The 18363-nt window shown below is 52.2% G+C and overlaps 1 protein-coding gene across 1 annotated transcript; it reads left to right on the forward strand.

The window, feature by feature from the left end:
- Nucleotides 1-372: 372 nt before the first annotated feature.
- On the forward strand, nt 373-17133 carry OSGEP (O-sialoglycoprotein endopeptidase; the record flags this gene model as incomplete). Its single annotated transcript, XM_062616394.1, has 8 exons — nt 373-488; nt 1063-1182; nt 2251-2426; nt 5185-5280; nt 5491-5540; nt 8986-9064; nt 13023-13088; nt 17034-17133. Coding segments are annotated over exons 1-8 (802 nt in total), but the record flags the coding sequence as incomplete, so codon positions are not given.
- Between the last annotated feature and the right edge of the window lie 1230 nt (nt 17134-18363).

Genomic DNA, 18363 nt, shown 5'->3' on the forward strand with positions numbered 1-18363 from the left:
CCGTTTCCCCCCCCCCCCCCCCACACCCACGTGTCCCGGAGCCAATCAGCTCCTCCAGCCCCGTTACCCCGCAGCCAATCAGCGCCCTCCGCTCGCCTCAACCGGAGCCAATCAGCGGCGGCGAGAGGAAGGTTCCGCGGCGGCGGCGGCGGAGGAAGAAGAAGAAGAAGGCGGGGCCGGAAGCGGAAGCGCCGTGACGTCACAAAGGGGGCGGGGCCAATGGGGAAGGCGGGGCCAATGGGGAAAGCGTCGCGGGCGGATTGACGTCATCAGCGCGCGCGCGGCGAGCGGGGCGAACGCGGCGGCGAGCGGCGGGAAACGGGGGTGTGTGTGTGTGTGACGTCATCACGCCGCCGACGCGACTCGTGACGTCATGCCGACGGTGCTGGGCCTGGAGGGCTCGGCCAATAAGGTCGGGGCGGGCGTGGTGCGCGATGGCGTCATCCTGAGCAGCCGGCGCGCCACCTACGTCACGCCGCCGGGGCAGGGTGAGCGGCGTGACGTCATCACGCACAACCCCTCCCCTTAAACCCCTCCCCTTTTCCCCCTTCTTGATGACGTCATCACGCACACCCCCCCTTAACCCCTCCCTTCCCCCCCTTCCGCGCGTGCTCACGTCATGCCCTTCCCCCCTTGATGACGTCATCACGCACAACCCCTCCCCTTTTCTCCGCGCGCGCTGACGTCATCCCTTCCCCCCTTGATGACGTCATCACGCACACCACCCCTCCCCCTTAAACCCCTCCCCTTTTCTCCGCGCGTGATGACGTCATCCCCTTCCCCCCATTCTTGATGACGTCATCACGCACACCCCTTAAACACCTCCCCTTTTCTAAACCCCTCCCCTCTCCCCCTTCTTGATGACGTCATCACGCACACCCCCCTTAAACCCCTCCCCTTTTCTCCGCGCGCTCTGACGTCATCCCCTTTTCCCCCCTTCTTGATGACGTCATCACGCACAGCCCCTCCCCCTTAAACCCCTCCCCTTTTCTCCTTGCGTGCTGACGTCATCCCCTTTCCCCCCTTCTTGATGACGTCACCCGCCTCGTCGACCAATGGCAGGCTTCGCCCCGGGCCCCGTGGGGCGTCACCACCAGGGGGCGCTCTTGGACCTCGTGACCGCCGCCATGGCCGACGCCGGAGCCGGGCCCCAGGACCTGGATGGGATCGCGTTCACCCGAGGTAATGGCGTGTCCTTAGCATGTCCTTAGCATGTTCTTAGCGTGTTCCACCCCACACACATAGATGGGGGTCCCATGGGTCACTCAGACGCTCCCCAGCCCCATAGGAGGCCTTTTGGAGCTCTTTGGGTCACATGTTGTTAGCATGTTGTTAGCATGTTCTTAGCGTGTTCCACCCCAAACACATAGATGGGGGTCCCATGGGAAACCCAGACCCTCTCCAGCCCCATAGGAACCCATTGGGAGGTGGTTTGGGTCACATGTTCTTAGCATGTTCTTAGCATGTTCTTAGCGTGTTCACTCCAAAACCCATAGATGGGGGTCCTATGGGTACCTGGTATCATGTCAGACCCTCCCCAGCCCCATAGGAACCCATTTGGAGCTCTTTGGGTCACATGTTCTTTGCATGTTCTTTGCATGTTCTTAGCATGTTCACCCCCAAACACATAGATGGGGGTCCCATGGGTCACTCAGACCCCCTCCAGCCCCATAGGAACCCATTGGGAGCTCTTTGGGTCACATGTCCTTAGCATGTCCTTAGCATGTCTAACCCCAAACCCATAGATGGGGGTCCCATGGGTCACTCAGACCCTCCCCAGCCCCATAGGAGCCCTTTTGGAGCTCTTTGGGTCACATGTTCTTAGCATGTTTTTAGCATGTTCTTAGCGTGTTCTTAGCGTGTGCACCCCCAAACACATAGATAGGGGTCCCATGGGTCACTCAGACCCTCCCCAGCCCCATAGGAACCCATTGGGAGGTGGTTTGGGTCACATGTTCTTAGCATGTTCTTAGCATGTTCTTAGCGTGTTCCACCCCAAACACATAGATAGGGGTCCCATGGGTCACTCAGACCCTCCCCAGCCCCATAGGAGCCCTTTTGGAGCTCTTTGGGTCACATGTTCTTAGCATGTTCTTAGCATGTTCTTAGCATGTTCAACCCCAAACACATAGATAGGAGTCCCATGGGAAACCCAGACCCTCTCCAGCCCTATAGGAACCCATTGGGAGCTCTTTGAGTCACATGTCCTTAGCATGTCCTTAGCATGTTCTTGGCATGTTCCCTGCACAGGCCCGGGCCTGGGGGCGCCGCTGGCGGTGGTGGCGGCCGTGGGGCGCACCCTGGCCCAGCTCTGGTCCCTGCCCTTGCTGGGGGTCAATCACTGTGTGGGGCACATCGAGATGGGGCGGCTGCTGGCGCCCGCCCGCGACCCCCTCGTGCTCTACGTCAGCGGAGGCAACACCCAGGTACGCGCTGTGGGGCGCTATGGGGTGGATATGGGGCGCTATGGGGTGGATATGGGGGGCTATGGGGTGGATATGGGGGCATATGGGGTGGATATGGGGGGATATGGGGGGTATGGGGTGTACGGGGGGTATAGGGGGCTATGGGGTGGATATGGGGTGCTATGGGGTGTCTATGGGGGTCTATGGGGTGCCATGGGGATATGGGTGCTATGGGGTGGGCTATGGGGCAGCTATGGGGTGGATATGGGGGGCTATGGGGTGGATATGGGGGGCTATGGGGTGGATATGGGGCACTATGGGGTGGATATGGGGGGCTATGGGGCAGATAGGGGGGGCTATGGGGTGGATATGGGGGGCTATGGGGTGGATATGGGGGCTATGGGGCAGATATCGGGCGCTAAGGTGGATATGGGGGGCTATGGGGTGGATATGGGGGGCTATGGGGTGGATATGGGGCGCTATGGGGTGGATATGGGGGGCTATGGGGTGGATATGGGGCGCTATGGGGTGGATATGGGGGGCTATGGGGTGGATATGGGGGGCTATGGGGTGGATATGGCTATGGGGGGGTAATGGGGTGCAATGGGGGGCTATGGGGTGGATATGGGGGGCTATGGGGTGGATATGGGTGCTATGGGGTGGATATGGGGGGCTATGGGGTGGATATGGGGGGCTATGGGGCGGATATGGGGGGCTATGGGGGGATATGGGGGGCTATGGGGTGGATATGGGGCTATGGGGTGGATATGGAGGCTATGGGGTGGATATGGGGGGCTATGGGGTGGATATGGGGGGCTATGGGGTGATATGGAGTGGATATGGGGGGCTATGGGGTGAATATGGGGGGCTATGGGGTGAATGGGGGGGCTATGGGGTGAATATGGGGGGCTATGGGGCGGATATGGGGGGCTATGGGGTGGGTTATGGGGGGCGCTATGGGGCGGCTATGGGGCAGGCTATGGGGGCGGATATGGGGGGCTATGGGGTGGATATGGGGGGCTATGGGGTGTCTGTGGGGGGCTGTGGGGGACTATGTTGTGCTGTGGGGTGAATATGAGCATGTGATAGCACGCGACAACATATGATAATATACAATAACAATAACATGCGGTAGCATGTGTCAACACGCGATAACACATGATAACACGTGATGACATACAGTAACATGCGATAGCACGTGACAACATGCAATACCACATGATAACACACGATAACACACAATAACACGTGATAACATACCATAGGATATGATAGCACGTGACAACATGTGATAACACGTGCCAACACGCGATAACACATAACACACGATAACATGTGATAACGCGATAACAACACGTGATAACATGCGATAACAACACGTGATAGCACACGATAGCATGTGATAGCACGCGATAACAAAACGCAATAACACGATAGCACGAGATAACACGCGATAACATGCAATAACAACACGTGATAACATGCAATAACACACGATAACACGCTATAACATCACGCAATACACGATAGCACGTGATAACAACACGTGATAACGTGATAACATGCGATAGCGCATGATAACACGCGATAATGTGATAGCATGCGATAGCAACATGTGCTAACATGCGCTAACACGCGATAACATGCAATAACAACATGTCATAACACGCAATAACATGCGATAACACGCGATAGCGCGCGATAAGAACACGTGATAACGCTATAACGCGGTAACACATGATAACAGGCAATAACATGCAATAACACGCGATAGCACGTGATAACACGATAGCAACACAATAACACGCGATAACACAATAGCACGCGATAACACGCGATAACCACGCGACAACACGTGATAACAACATGTGATAACAACACGCGATAACACGCAATAGCACGCGATAACAACACGCGATAACACACGATAACATGTGATAACGCGCGATAGCGCGCGATAACAACACGTGATAGCAGGCAATAACATGCAATAACACGCGATAGCACGTGATAACACGATAGCAACACAATAACGCAATAACACGATAGCACGCGATAACAACACGCGATAACAGCATGTGATAACACGCGATAACGCGATAGCATGCGATAACGCGATAACAACACGCGATAACGCAATAGCATGCGATAGCATGCAATAGCAAGCTATAACGTGATGACAACACGCGATAACACGCGATAACAACACGCGATAACGCGATAATGCGTGATGACAACACGCGATAGCACGCGATAACAACACGCGATAACAACACGCGATAACGCGACAACACGTGATAACACGCGATAACACACGACAACATGCGATAACACGCGACAACACGGGATAACAACACGGGATAATAAGACGTGATAACAACATGCGATAACGTGATAACACGCGATAACGCGATAGCACGCGATAACAACGCGATAACACGCGATAACATGCCATAGCACGCGATAACACGCGACAAAACACCACAACACGCGACATTTGTGCGTACGTGGTTGTGACATCACACATGACGTCACGCGATAACATGCGATAACACGTGATAACACGCGGCAACACGTGATAACATGCATTAACAAGCGATAACACGCGATAACAACACGCGATAACGCGATAGCACGCGATAACAACACGCGATAACGCGATAGCACGCGATAACACGCGATAACACGCGATAACACACCACAACACGCGACATTTGTGCGTGCGTGCTTGCGACATCACACATGACGTCACGCGTGACGTCACCACGTGTCCCCTTAGGTCATCGCCTTCTCCCGCCGTCGCTACCGCATCTTCGGGGAGACGCTGGACCTGGCGCTGGGCAACTGCCTGGACCGGCTGGCGCGGCTGCTACGGGTCAGTCCCTCATTGGCTGAGCCGCGCCGAGGACGAGCTCCCATTGGCTGAGCCGCGCCGGAGCCGAGCTCCCATTGGCTGAGCCGCGCCGGAGCGGAGACGGCGTTGTGGCGCCCCCTAGTGGGGAAAGGGGGGGGGGATGAGGTGACTCCGCCCCCTTCCGGCCACTGACTCCGCCCCCTTTTTCCTCTGGCCACGCCCCCTCCGCAGCTGCCCAATGACCCGAGCCCGGGATACAACGTGGAGGTGATGGCGAGGAGGTGAGGACCCCGGTAATAGACCCCAAACCCTGATAGTAGACCCCGAACCCCGTTAATAGACCCGAAACCCTGTTAATAAACCCCAAACCCCGTTAATAGACCCCAAACCCCGTTAATAGACCCGAAACCCCGTTACTAGACCCCAAACCCTGTTAGTAGACCCCAAACCCTGTTAGTAGACCCCGAACCCCGTTAATAGACCCTAAACCCTGTTAATAGACCCTAAACCCTGTTAATAGACCCCAAACCCCCTTAATAGACCCTAAACCCTGGTAGTAGACCCCAAACACTGTTAGTAGACCCTAAACCCCCTTAATAGACCCTAAACCCCTATAATAGACCCTAAACCCTGTTAGTAGACCCCAAACCCTGTTAATAGACCCCAAACCCCGTTAATAGACCCGAAACCCCGTTACTAGACCCCAAACCCTGTTAGTAGACCCCGAACCCCGTTACTAGACCCCAAACCCTGTTAGTAGACCCTAAGCCCTGTTAGTAGACCCCAAACCCCGTTAATAGACCCGAAACCCCGTTACTAGACCCTAAACCCTGTTAGTAGACCCCAAACCCTGTTAATAGACCCCAAACCCCATTAATAGACCCTAAACCCTGTTAGTAGACCCGAAACCCTGTTAGTAGACCCCAAAACCCGTTAATAGACCCCATACCCCATTACTAGACCCCAAACCCTGTTAGTAGACCCCAAACCCTGTTAATAGACCCCAAACCCTGTTAATAGACCCCAAACCCCGTTAATAGACCCTAAGCCCCCTTAATAGACCCTAAACCCCCTTAATAGACCCTAAACCCTGTTAGTAGACCCCAAACCCTGTTAGTAGACCCTAAACCCCCTTAATAGACCCTAAACCCTGTTAGTAGACCCCAAACCCTGTTAATAGACCCCAAATCCCGTTAATAGAGTCTAAACCCTCTTAGTAGACCCCAAACCCCGGTAGTAGACCCCAAACCCTGTTAGTAGACCCCGAACCCTGTTAGTAGACCCCAAACCCCGTTAATAGACCCTAAACCCTTTTAGTAGACCCTGAACCCCATTAATAGACCCTAAACCCTGTTAGTAGACCCCAAACCCTGTTAGTAGACCCCAAACCCCGTTAATAGACCCCATACCCCATTACTAGACCCCAAACCCTGTTAGTAGACCCCAAACCCCGTTAATAGACCCGAAACCCTGTTAATAGACCCCAAACCCCGTTAATAGATCCTAAACCCTGGTAGTACAACCCAAACCCTGTTAATAGACCCCAAACCCTGTTAGTAGACCCCAAACCCCGTTACTAGGCCCCAAACCCTGTTAGTAGACCCTAAACCCTGTTAGTAGACCCCAAGCCCTGTTAATAGACCCCAAACTCCATTAATAGACCCGAAACCCCGTTACTAGACCCCAAACCCTGTTAGTAGACCCCAAACCCTGTTAGTAGACCCTAAACCCCGGTAGTAGACCCCAAACCCTGTTAGTAGACCCTAAACCCCCTTAATAGACCCTAAACCCTGTTAGTAGACCCCAAACCCTGTTAATAGACCCTAAACCCCCTTAATAGACCCTAAACCCTGTTAGTAGACCCTAAACCCTGTTAGTAGACCCTAAACCCCCTTAATAGACCCTAAACCCTGTTAGTAGACCCTAAACCCCCTTAATAGACCCTAAACCCTGTTAGTAGACCCTAAACCCCCTTAATAGACCCTAAACCCTGTTAGTAGACCCTAAACCCCCTTAATAGACCCTAAACCCTGTTAGTAGACCCCAAACCCTGTTAGTAGACCCTAAACCCCCTTAATAGACCCTAAACCCTGTTAGTAGACCCAAGCCCTGTTAGTAGACCCTAAACGCCCTTAATAGACCCTAAACCTTGTTAGTAGACACTAAACCCCCTTAATAGACCCTAAACCCTGTTAGTAGACCCCAAACCCCCTTAATGGACCCTAAACCCTGTTAGTAGACCCAAGCCCTGTTGGTAGACCCTAAACTCCCTTAATAGACCCTAAACCCTGTTAGTAGACACTAAACCCCCTTAATAGACCCTAAACCCTGGTAGTAGACCCCAAACCCTGTTAGTAGACCCTAAACCCTCTTAATACACCCTAATCCCTGTTAGTAGACCCTAAACCCCCTTAATAGACCTTAAACCCTGTTAGTAGACTCTAAACCCCCTTAATGGACCCAAAACCCTGTTAGTAAACCCTAAACCCCGTTAATACACCCTAAACCCTGTTAGTAGACCCCAAACCCCGTTAATAGACTCTAAACTCTGTTTGTAGACCCCAAACCCCGGTAGTAGACCCCAAACCCTGTTAGTAGACCCCAAACCCTGTTAGTAGACCCTAAACCCCGGTAGTAGACCCCTAACCCTGTTAGTAGACCCTAAACCCCGGTAGGAGATCCCAAACCCTGTTAATAGACCCTAAACCCCAGTAATAGACCCTAAACCCAATAGACCCCCAAACACCCCTTAATAGACCCACCAAACCCCCTTTAATAGCCCCCAAACCCCTTTAATAGCCCCCAAACCCCTTTAATAGCCCCAAACCCCCTTTAATAGCCCCAAACCCCTTTAGTAGCCCCCAAACCCCTTTAATAGCCTCCAAACCCCCTTTAATAGCCCCAAACCCACTTTAACAGCCCCCAAACCCCTTTAACAGCCCCAAAACCCCCTTTAATAGACGCCAAACCCCTTCAATAGACCCCCAAACTCCTTTAATAGACCCCAAACCCCTTTAATAGCCCCCAAAATCCCTTTAATAGCACCCAAACCCCCTTAATAGCACCCAAACCCCCTTAATAGACCCAAACCCCTTTAATAGACACCCAAACCCCTTTAACAGCCCCCAAACCCCCTTTAATAGACCCCAAACCCCCTTAGTAGACCCAAAACCCCGTTAATAGAAGCAAAACCCGGTTATTAGACCTAAACCTCTTTAATAGACCACAAAACACTTTAATAGACCCCAAACCCTGTTAATAGACCCGAAACCCCTTTCATAAACCCAAAACCCCTTTAATAGACCCCAAAACTCCCTTGACAGCCCCAAACCCCTTTAATAGCTCCCAAACCCCCTTTAACAGCCCCAAAACCCCTTTAACAGCCCCCAAACCCCTTTAATACCCCCCAAACCCCTTTAACAGCCCTAAACCCCTTTAACAGCCCTAAACCCCTTTAACAGCCCCCAAACCCCTTTAACAGCCCCAAACCCCCTTAACAGCCCCCAAAACCCCTTTATCAGACCCCAAACCCCTTTAATAGCCCCCAAACCCCTTTAACAGCCCCAAACCCCCTTAACAGCCCCCAAAACCCCTTTATCAGACCCCAAAACCCCTTTAGCACCCCCCAACACCCCTTTAGCACCCCCCAAAACCCCGTTAGTGCCCCCAAAACCCCGTTAGTACCCCCGGAACCCCGTTAGTATCCCCTGTTGTGCTGCCCCCTAGTGGCCGCCGCCTGCTGGTGCTCCCCTACGTGGTCAAGGGCATGGACGTGTCCTTCTCCGGGCTGCTGGCCCGCCTCCAGGTGAGGGCGCTACTAACCGGGTTTTGGGGCTGTTAACCGGGTTTTGGGGTCTGTTAACCGGGTTTTGGGTCTCTTAAACGGGTTTTGGGGGGTGTTAAAGGGGTTTTGGGGGGTGTTAAAGGGGTTTGGGGGGTATTAAAGGGGTTTGGGGGCTGTTAAAGGGGTTTGGGGGGCTGCTGGCCCGCCTCCAGGTCAGCGGCTACTAACCGGGTTTGGGGTCTGTTAACCGGGTTTTGGGGTCTGTTAACGGGGTTTTGGGGCTACTAACGGGGTTTTGGGGCTGTTAAAGGGGTTTTGGGGGGTGTTAAAGGGGTTTTGGGGGGTGTTAAAGGGGTTTTGGGGGTATTAAAGGGGTTTGGGGGGCTGCTGGCCCGCCTCCAGGTGAGGGCGCTACTAACCGGGTTTTGGGGTTACTAACGGGGTTTTGGGGTCTGTTAAAGGGGTTTTGGGGCTGTTAAAGGGGTTTTGAGGTCTGTTAAAGGGGTTTGGGGGCTATTAAAGGGGTTTGGGGCTGTTAAAGGGGTTTGGGGCTGTTAAAGGGGTTTTGGGGTTACTAACCGGGTTTTGGGGTCTGTTAAAGGGGTTTTGGGGCTGTTAAAGGGGTTTTGGGGGGTATTAAAGGGGTTTTGGGGCTGTTAAAGGGGTTTTGGGGCTGTTAAAGGGGTTTGGGGGGCTGCTGGCCCGCCTCCAGGTGAGGGCGCTACTAACCGGGTTTTGGGGCTACTAACGGGGTTTTGGGTCTGTTAAACGGGTTTTGGGGTCTGTTAAACGGGTTTTGGGGCTGTTAAAGGGGTTTGGGGGGTATTAAAGGGGTTTGGGGGCTGTTAAAGGGGGTTTGGGGGCTATTAAAGGGGTTTGGGGGCTGTTAACGGGGTTTGGGGGGCTGCTGGCCCGCCTCCAGGTGAGGGCGCTACTAACCGGGTTTTGGGGCTACTAACGGGGTTTTGGGGCTGTTAAAGGGGTTTTGGGTCTGTTAAAGGGGTTTTGGGGGGTATTAGAGGGGTTTTGGGGTATTAAAGGGGTTTTGGGGGTATTAAAGGGGTTTTGGGGGGTATTAAAGGGGTTTTGGGGGGTATTAAAGGGGTTTGGGGCTGTTAAAGGGGTTTGGGGGGCTGCTGGCCTGCCTCCAGGTGAGGGCGCTACTAACCGGGTTTTGGGGCTACTAACGGGGTTTTGGGTCTGTTTTGGGTCTGTTAAAGGGGTTTTGGGGGGTACTAAAGGGGTTTTGGGGGGTGTTAAAGGGGTTTGGGGGGGATTAAAGGGGTTTGGGGCTGTTAAAGGGGTTTGGGGGGCTGCTGGCCCGCCTCCAGGTGAGGGCGCTACTAACCGGGTTTGGGGTCTGTTAACCGGGTTTTGGGTCTGTTAAACGGGTTTTGGGTCTGTTAAACGGGTTTTGGGTCTGTTAAAGGGGTTTTGGGTCTGTTAAAGGGGTTTTGGGGGGTGTTAAAGGGGTTTGGGGCTGTTAAAGGGGTTTGGGGGGCTGCTGGCCCGCCTCAAGGTGAGGGCGCTACTAACGGGGTTTTGGGGTCTGTTAACGGGGTTTTGGGGCTTTTAAACGGGTTTTGGGGCTGTTAAACGGGGTTTGGGGCTGTTAAAGGGGTTTTGGGGCTGTTAAAGGGGTTTGGGGGGCTGCTGGCCCGCCTCCAGGTGAGGGCGCTACTAACCGGGTTTTGGGTCTGTTAACGGGGTTTTGGGGTTACTAACCGGGTTTTGGGGTCTGTTAAAGGGGTTTTGGGTCTGTTAAAGGGGTTTTGGGGGGTATTAAAGGGGTTTTGGGGGTATTAAAGGGGTTTTGGGGGGTGTTAAAGGGGTTTTTGCGCTGTTAAAGGGGTTTGGGGGGCTGCTGGCCCGCCTCCAGGTGAGGGCGCTACTAACCGGGTTTGGGGGCTACTAACGGGGTTTTGGGGCTGTTAAAGGGGTTTTGGGGCTGTTAAACGGGTTTTGGGTCTGTTAAAGGGGTTTGGGGGGTATTAAAGGGGTTTGGGGGCTGTTAAAGGGGTTTTGGGGGGTATTAAAGGGGTTTGGGGGGTATTAAAGGGGTTTGGGGCTGTTAAAGGGGTTTGGGGGGCTGCTGGCCCGCCTCCAGGTGAGGGCGCTACTAACCGGGTTTTGGGGCTACTAACGGGGTTTTGGGGCTGTTAAAGGGGTTTTGGGGCTGTTAAACGGGGTTTGGGGTCTGTTAAAGGGGTTTTGGGGGGTGTTAAAGGGGTTTGGGGTCTGTTAAAGGGGTTTGGGGCTGTTAAAGGGGTTTGGGGGGCTGCTGGCCCGCCTCCAGGTGAGGGCGCTGCTAACCGGGTTTTGGGGCTACTAACGGGGTTTTGGGGCTGTTAAAGGGGTTTTGGGGTCTGTTAAAGGGGTTTGGGGGGGTGTTAAAGGGGTTTTGGGTGGTGTTAAAGGGGTTTTGGGGGGTATTAAAGGGGTTTGGGGCTGTTAAAGGGGTTTGGGGGGCTGCTGGCCCGCCTCCAGGTGAGGGCGCTACTAACCGGGTTTTGGGTCTGTTAACGGGGTTTTGGGTCTGTTAAAGGGGTTTTGGGGGCTGTTAAAGGGGTTTTGGGGGCTGTTAACGGGGTTTTGGGTGGTGTTAAAGGGGTTTTGGGGGTATTAAAGGGGTTTGGGGGCTGTTAAAGGGGTTTGGGGGGCTGCTGGCCCGCCTCCAGGTGAGGGCGCTACTAACCGGGTTTTGGGGTTACTAACGGGGTTTTGGGGTCTGTTAAAGGGGTTTTGGGGCTGTTAAAGGGGTTTTGAGGTCTGTTAAAGGGGTTTGGGGGCTATTAAAGGGGTTTGGGGCTGTTAAAGGGGTTTGGGGCTGTTAAAGGGGTTTTGGGGTTACTAACCGGGTTTTGGGGTCTGTTAAAGGGGTTTTGGGGCTGTTAAAGGGGTTTTGGGGGGTATTAAAGGGGTTTTGGGGCTGTTAAAGGGGTTTTGGGGCTGTTAAAGGGGTTTGGGGGGCTGCTGGCCCGCCTCCAGGTGAGGGCGCTACTAACCGGGTTTTGGGTCTGTTAACGGGGTTTTGGGGTTACTAACGGGGTTTTGGGGCTACTAACCGGGTTTTGGGGTCTGTTAAACGGGTTTTGGGGCTGTTAAAGGGGTTTTGGGGGGTATTAAAGGGGTTTTGGGGCTGTTAAAGGGGTTTGGGGGCTGTTAAACGGGTTTGGGGGGCTGCTGGCCCGCCTCCAGGTGAGGGCGCTACTAACCGGGTTTTGGGGCTACTAACGGGGTTTTGGGGCTGTTAAAGGGGTTTTGGGTCTGTTAAAGGGGTTTTAGGGGGTATTAAAGGGGTTTGGGGCTGTTAAAGGGGTTTTGGAGGCTCTTAAAGGGGTTTGGGGGCTGTTAAAGGGGTTTGGGGGCTATTAAAGGGGTTTGGGGGCTGTTTTATGGGGTTTTGGGTCTCTTAAGGGGGTTGGGGTCTGTTAAGGGGGTTTCAGGTCTATTAAGGGGGTTTTAGGTCTATTAAGAGGGTTTGGGGTCTATTAAAGGGGTTTTGGGGTCTTTTAAAGGGGTTTTGGGGCTATTAAGGGGTTTTTGGGGCTATTAAGTGGGTTTGGGGGCTTTTAAAGGGGTTTCGGGTCTATTAAGGGGGTTTGGGGTCTATTGAAGGGGTTTGGGGGCTGTTAATGGGGTTATGGGGTCTATTGTAGGGGTTATGGGGTCTATAAAAGGGGTTTTGGGGTCTATTAAAGGGGTTTTGGGTCTTTTAAAGGGGTTTTCAGGTCTATTAAGTGGGTTTTGGGGCTATTAAAGGGGTTTTGTGGCTATTAAGGGGGATTCGGGTCTATTAAAGGGGTTTTGGGTCTCTTAAGGGTGTTGGGGTCTGTTAAGGGGGTTTTGGGTCTATTAAGGAGGTTTTAGGTCTATTAAGGGGGTTTTGGGGCTATTAAAGGGGTTTTGGGGTCTATTAAAGGGGGTTTTGGGGTCTATTAAGGGGGTTGGGGTCTATTAACGGGGTTTCCCCCCCCAGGCCATCACCCCGAAGCTGTTGGCGTCAGGGGAGGCGACCCCCGAAGATCTCTGCTTCTCCCTGCAGGTGACTATTATGGGATGGGGGGTCCTCTTAACGGGGTTTGGGGTCTGTTAAGGGGGTTTGGGGTCTATTAAAGGGGTTTGGCGTCTCTTTACAGGGTTCTGGGGGGTATTAAGGGGGTTTTGGGTCTATTAAAGGAGTTTGGGGTCTATTAAGAGGGTTTGGGGTCTATTATCCATGTTTTGGGTCTATTAACCGGGTTTGGGGGTCTATTATCGGGGTTTTTGGTCTAATAATGGGGTTTTGGTTCTATTAAAGGGGTTGGGGGTCTATTATCCCGGTTTGGGGTCTATTAACCAGGTTTTGTGTCTATTAAAGGGGTTTTGGGTTTATTAAGGGGGTTTTCGGTCTATTATCCTGGTTTTGGGTCTATTATCAGGGTTTGGGTCTATTAAGGGAGTTTTGGGGTCTATTAAGGGGGTTTTGGACTCTATTAACTGGGTTTTGGGTCTATTAACTGGGTTTTGGGGTCTATTAACAGGGTTTTGTGTCTATTAACCGGGTTTTGGGTTTATTAACCGGTTTTTGGGTCTATTAAAGGGGTTTTGGGGTCCATTAACCGGGTTTTGGGTCTATTAAAGGGGTTTTGGGGTCCATTAACCGGGTTTTGGGTCTATTAAAGGGGTTTTGGGGTCCATTAACCGGGTTTTGGGTCCATTAACCGGGTTTTGGGGTCTATTAAAGGGGTTTTGGGGTCTATTAACAGGGTTTTGTATCTATTAACCGGGTTTTGGGTCTATTAAAGGGGGTTTGGGTCCATTAACCGGGTTTGGGGGTCTATTAACCAGGTTTTGGGGTCTATTAACCGGGTTTTGGGTCTATTAACCGGGTTTTGGGGTCTATTAAAGGGGTTTTGGGTCCATTAAAGGGGTTTTGGGTCCCATTAACCGGGTTTTGGGTCTATTAACCGGGTTTTGGGTCTATTAAAGGGTTTTTGGGTCTATTAACCGGGTTTTGGGTCTATTAAAGGGGTTTTGGGGTCTATTAAGTGGGTTTGGGGTCCATTAACTGGGTTTTGGGTCTATTAACCGGGTCGGGGGGGGGGGGGGTGTGTGTGTGTCTATTAAAGGGGTTTTGGGGTCCATTACAGGGTTTTGGGTCTATTAACCGGGTTTTGGGTCCATTAAAGGGGTTTTGGGGTCTATTAACCGGGTTTTGGGTCTATAACCGGGTTTTGGGTCTATTAAAGGGGTTTTGGGTCTATTAACCGGGTTTTGGGTCTATTAAAGGGTTTTTGGGGTCCATTAACCGGGTTTTGGGTCTATTAACTGGGTTTTGGGTCCATTAAAGGGGTTTTCGGTCTATTAAAGGGGTTTTGGGTCTATTAACCGGGTTTTGGGTCCATTAACCGGGTTTTGGGTCCATTAACCGGGTTTTGGGTCTATTAAAGGGGTTTTGGGGTCTATTAACCGGGTTTTGGGTCTATTAACTGGGTTTTGGGTCTATTAACTGGGTTTTGGGGTCTATTAACAGGGTTTTGTGTCTATTAAAGGGGTTTTGGGTCTATTAACCGGGATTTGGGTCTATTACAGGGGTTTTGGGGTCTATTAACCGGGTTTTGGGGTCTATTAAAGGGGTTTTGGGTCCATTAACCAGGTTTTGGGTCTATTAAAGGGGTTTTGGGGTCTATTAAAGGGGTTTTGGGTCCATTAACCGGGTTTTGGGTCTATTAAAGGTGTTTTGGGGTCTATTAACCGGGTTTTGGTTCTAATAACCGGGTTTTGTGTCTATTAAAGGGGTTTTGGGTCTATTAAAGGGGTTTTGGGTCTATTAACCGGGTTTTGCGGTCTATTAAAGGGGTTTTGGGTTCATTAACCGGGTTTTGGGTCTATTAACCGGGTTTTGCGTCTATTAAGTCAGTTTTGGGGTCCATTAACTGGGTTTTGGGGTCCCTTAACTGGGTTTTGGGTTCTATTAAAGGGGTTTTGGGTCTATTAACCGGGTTTTGGGGGTCTATAAACCGGGTTTTGGGTCTATTAGAGGAGTTTTGGGGTCTATTAAAGGGGTTTTGGGGTCTATTAAAGGGGTTTTGGGTCTATTAACCGGGTTTTGGGGGTCTATTAACCGGGTTTTGGGTCTATTAGAGGGGTTTTGGGGTCTATTAAAGGGGTTTTGGGTCTATTAAAGGGGTTTGGGGTCCATTAACCGGGTTTTGGGTCCATTAAAGGGGTTTTGGGTCCATTAACCGGGTTTTGGGTCTATTAACCGGGTTTTGGGGTCTATTAACCGGGTTTTGGGTCTATTAACCGGGTTTTGGTTCTAATAACCGGGTTTTGGGTCTATTAAAGGGGTTTTGGGGTCCATTAACTGGGTTTTGGGTCTATTAACCAGGTTTTGGGTCTATTAACCGGGTTTTGGGTCTGTTAAAGGGGTTTTGGGTCTATTAACCGGGTTTTGGGTCCATTAACCGGGTTTTGGGTCTATTAAAGGGGGTTTGGGTCCATTAACAGGGTTTGGGGTCTATTAAAGGGGTTTTGGGTCTATTAACCGGGTTTTGGGTCTATTAACCGGGTTTTGGGTCTATTAAAGGGGGTTTGGGTCCATTAACCGGGTTTGGGGTCTATTAACCGGGTTTTGGGTCTATTAACCAGGTTTTGGGGTCTATTAACCGGGTTTTGGGTCTATTAAAGGGGTTTTGGGTCTATTAACCGGGTTTTGGGGTCTATTAAAGGGGTTTTGGGTCCATTAACCGGGTTTTGGGTCTATTAACCGGGTTTTGTGTCCATTAACCGGGTTTTGGGTCTATTAAAGGGGTTTTGGGGTCCATTAACCGGGTTTTGGGTCTATTAACCGGGTTTTGGGTCTATTAACGGGGTTTTGGCTCCATTAACCGGGTTTTGGGTCTATTAAAGGGGTTTTGGGTCTATTAAAGGGGTTTTGGGTCTATTATCCGGGTTTTGGGGTCTATTAACCGGGTTTTGGGGTCTATTAACCGGGTTTTGGGTCTATTAAAGGGGTTTTGGGTCTATTAACCGGGTTTTGGGGTCTATTAAAGGGGTTTTGGGTCCATTAACCGGGTTTTGGGTCTATTAACCGGGTTTTGTGTCCATTAACCGGGTTTTGGGTCTATTAAAGGGGTTTTGGGGTCCATTAACCGGGTTTTGGGTCTATTAACCGGGTTTTGGGTCTATTAACGGGGTTTTGGCTCCATTAACCGGGTTTTGGGTCTATTAAAGGGGTTTTGGGTCTATTAAAGGGGTTTTGGGTCTATTATCCGGGTTTTGGGGTCTATTAACCGGGTTTTGGGGTCTATTAACCGGGTTTTGGGTCTATTATCCGGGTCGGGGGGGGTGGGGGGGGGGTGTCTATTAACCGGGTTTTGGGTCTATTAAAGGGGTTTTGGGTCTATTAACCGGGTTTTGTGTCCATTAACCGGGTTTTGGGGTCTATTAAAGGGGTTTTGGCTCCATTAACCGGGTTTTGGGTCTATTAAAGGGGTTTTGTGTCTGTTATCCGGGTCGGGGGTTTTGGGGTCCATTAACCGGGTTTTGCGTCTATTAAAGGGGTTTTGGGTCTATTAACCGGGTCGGGGGGGGGGGGGGAGGGGGGTCTATTAACCGGGTTTTGGGTCCATTAAAGGGGTTTTGGGTCTATTAAAGGGGTTTTGGGGTCTATTAACCGGGTTTTGGTTCTAATAACCGGGTTTTGGGTCCATTAACCGGGTTTTGGGTCTATTAAAGGGGTTTTGGGGTCTATTGACTGGATTTGGGTTCTATTAACCGGGTTTTGTGTCTATTAAAGGGGTTTTGGGTCTATTAAAGGTGTTTTGGGGTCTATTAACCGTGTTTTGGGTCTATTAACGGGGTTTTGGGTCTATTAAAGGGGTTTTGGGGTCCATTAACCGGGTTTTGTGTTTATTAACCGGGTTTTGGGTCTATTAACCGGGTTTTGTGTCTATTATCCGGGTCGGGGGGGGGGGGGTGTCTCTTAACCGGGTTCTCCCCGCAGGAGACGGCGTTCGCCATGTTGGCCGAGGTCACCGAGAGGGCACTGGCGCTCACGCGGGCCCCACACCTGCTGCTCGTGGGGGGCGTGGCCTGTGGGTCACGTGGGGCAACCCGGGGGGGCGTGGCCTCGGGGTTGGAGGGAAAGGGGGGGGATAAGGGGGGCGTCTATGGGGCTGGGACCCACATCTATGGGGCTGGGACCCATATATAGGGGCTGGGATCCACATCTATGGGGCTGGGACCCACATCTATGGGGCTGGGATCCATATATAGGGGGTGGGACCCACATCTATGGGGCTGGGAGTCACATCTATGGGGCTGGTATTGATATATAGGGGCTGGGAGCCACATCTATGGGGCTGGGATCCACATCTATGGGGCTGGGAGCCACATCTATGGGGCTGGGACACATATATAGGGGGTGGGACCCACATCTATGGGGCTGGGATCCATATATAGGGGCTGGGAGCCACATCTATGGGGCTGGGATTGATATATAGGGTCTGGGACCCACATCTATAGGGATGGGATCGATATATAGGTGCTGGGAGCCACATCTATGGGGCTGGGACCCACATCTATGGGGCTGGGACCCACATCTATGGGGCTGGGACCCATATATAGGGGTTGGGACCCACATCTATAGGGATGGGATCCACATCTACGGTGGTGGGACCGACATCTATGGGGCTGGGACCCACATCTATGGTGCTGGGACCGACATCTATGGGGCTGGGACCCACATCTATGGGGCTGGGATCCACATCTATGGGGCTGGGACCCACATCTATGGGGCTGGGATCCACATCTATGGGGCTGGGACCCACATCTATGGGGCTGGGATCCACATCTATGGTGCTGGGACCGACATCTATGGGGCTGGGATCAATATATAGGTGCTGGGACCCACATCTATGGGGCTCGGACCCACATCTGTGGGGCTGGGAGCCACATCTATGGGGCTGGGATTGATATACAGGAGTTGGGATCCACATCTATGGGGCTGGGACCCACATCTATGGGGCTGGGATCCATATATAGGGGCTGGGACCCACATCTATGGGGCTGGGACCCACATCTATGGGGCTGGGACCCACATCTATGGGGCTGGGATCCATATATAGGGGGCTGGGACTGACATCTATGGGGCTGGGGTCCATATATAGGGGCTGGGACCCATATATAAGGGGTGAGACCCACATCTATGGGGCTGGGATCCATATATAGGGGCTTAGACCCGCATCTATGGGGCTGGGACCCATATATGGAGGGCTGGGACCTATAGATATGGTGCTGGGATCCATTCATATGGGGTCAGACACGCATCTATG

Source organism: Pezoporus occidentalis, unplaced genomic scaffold, assembly GCF_034315485.1.
Source record: "Pezoporus occidentalis ecotype Australia unplaced genomic scaffold, CSIRO_AGI_Poc_V1 ctg1025, whole genome shotgun sequence".
Lineage (NCBI taxonomy): Eukaryota > Metazoa > Chordata > Aves > Psittaciformes > Psittacidae > Pezoporus > Pezoporus occidentalis.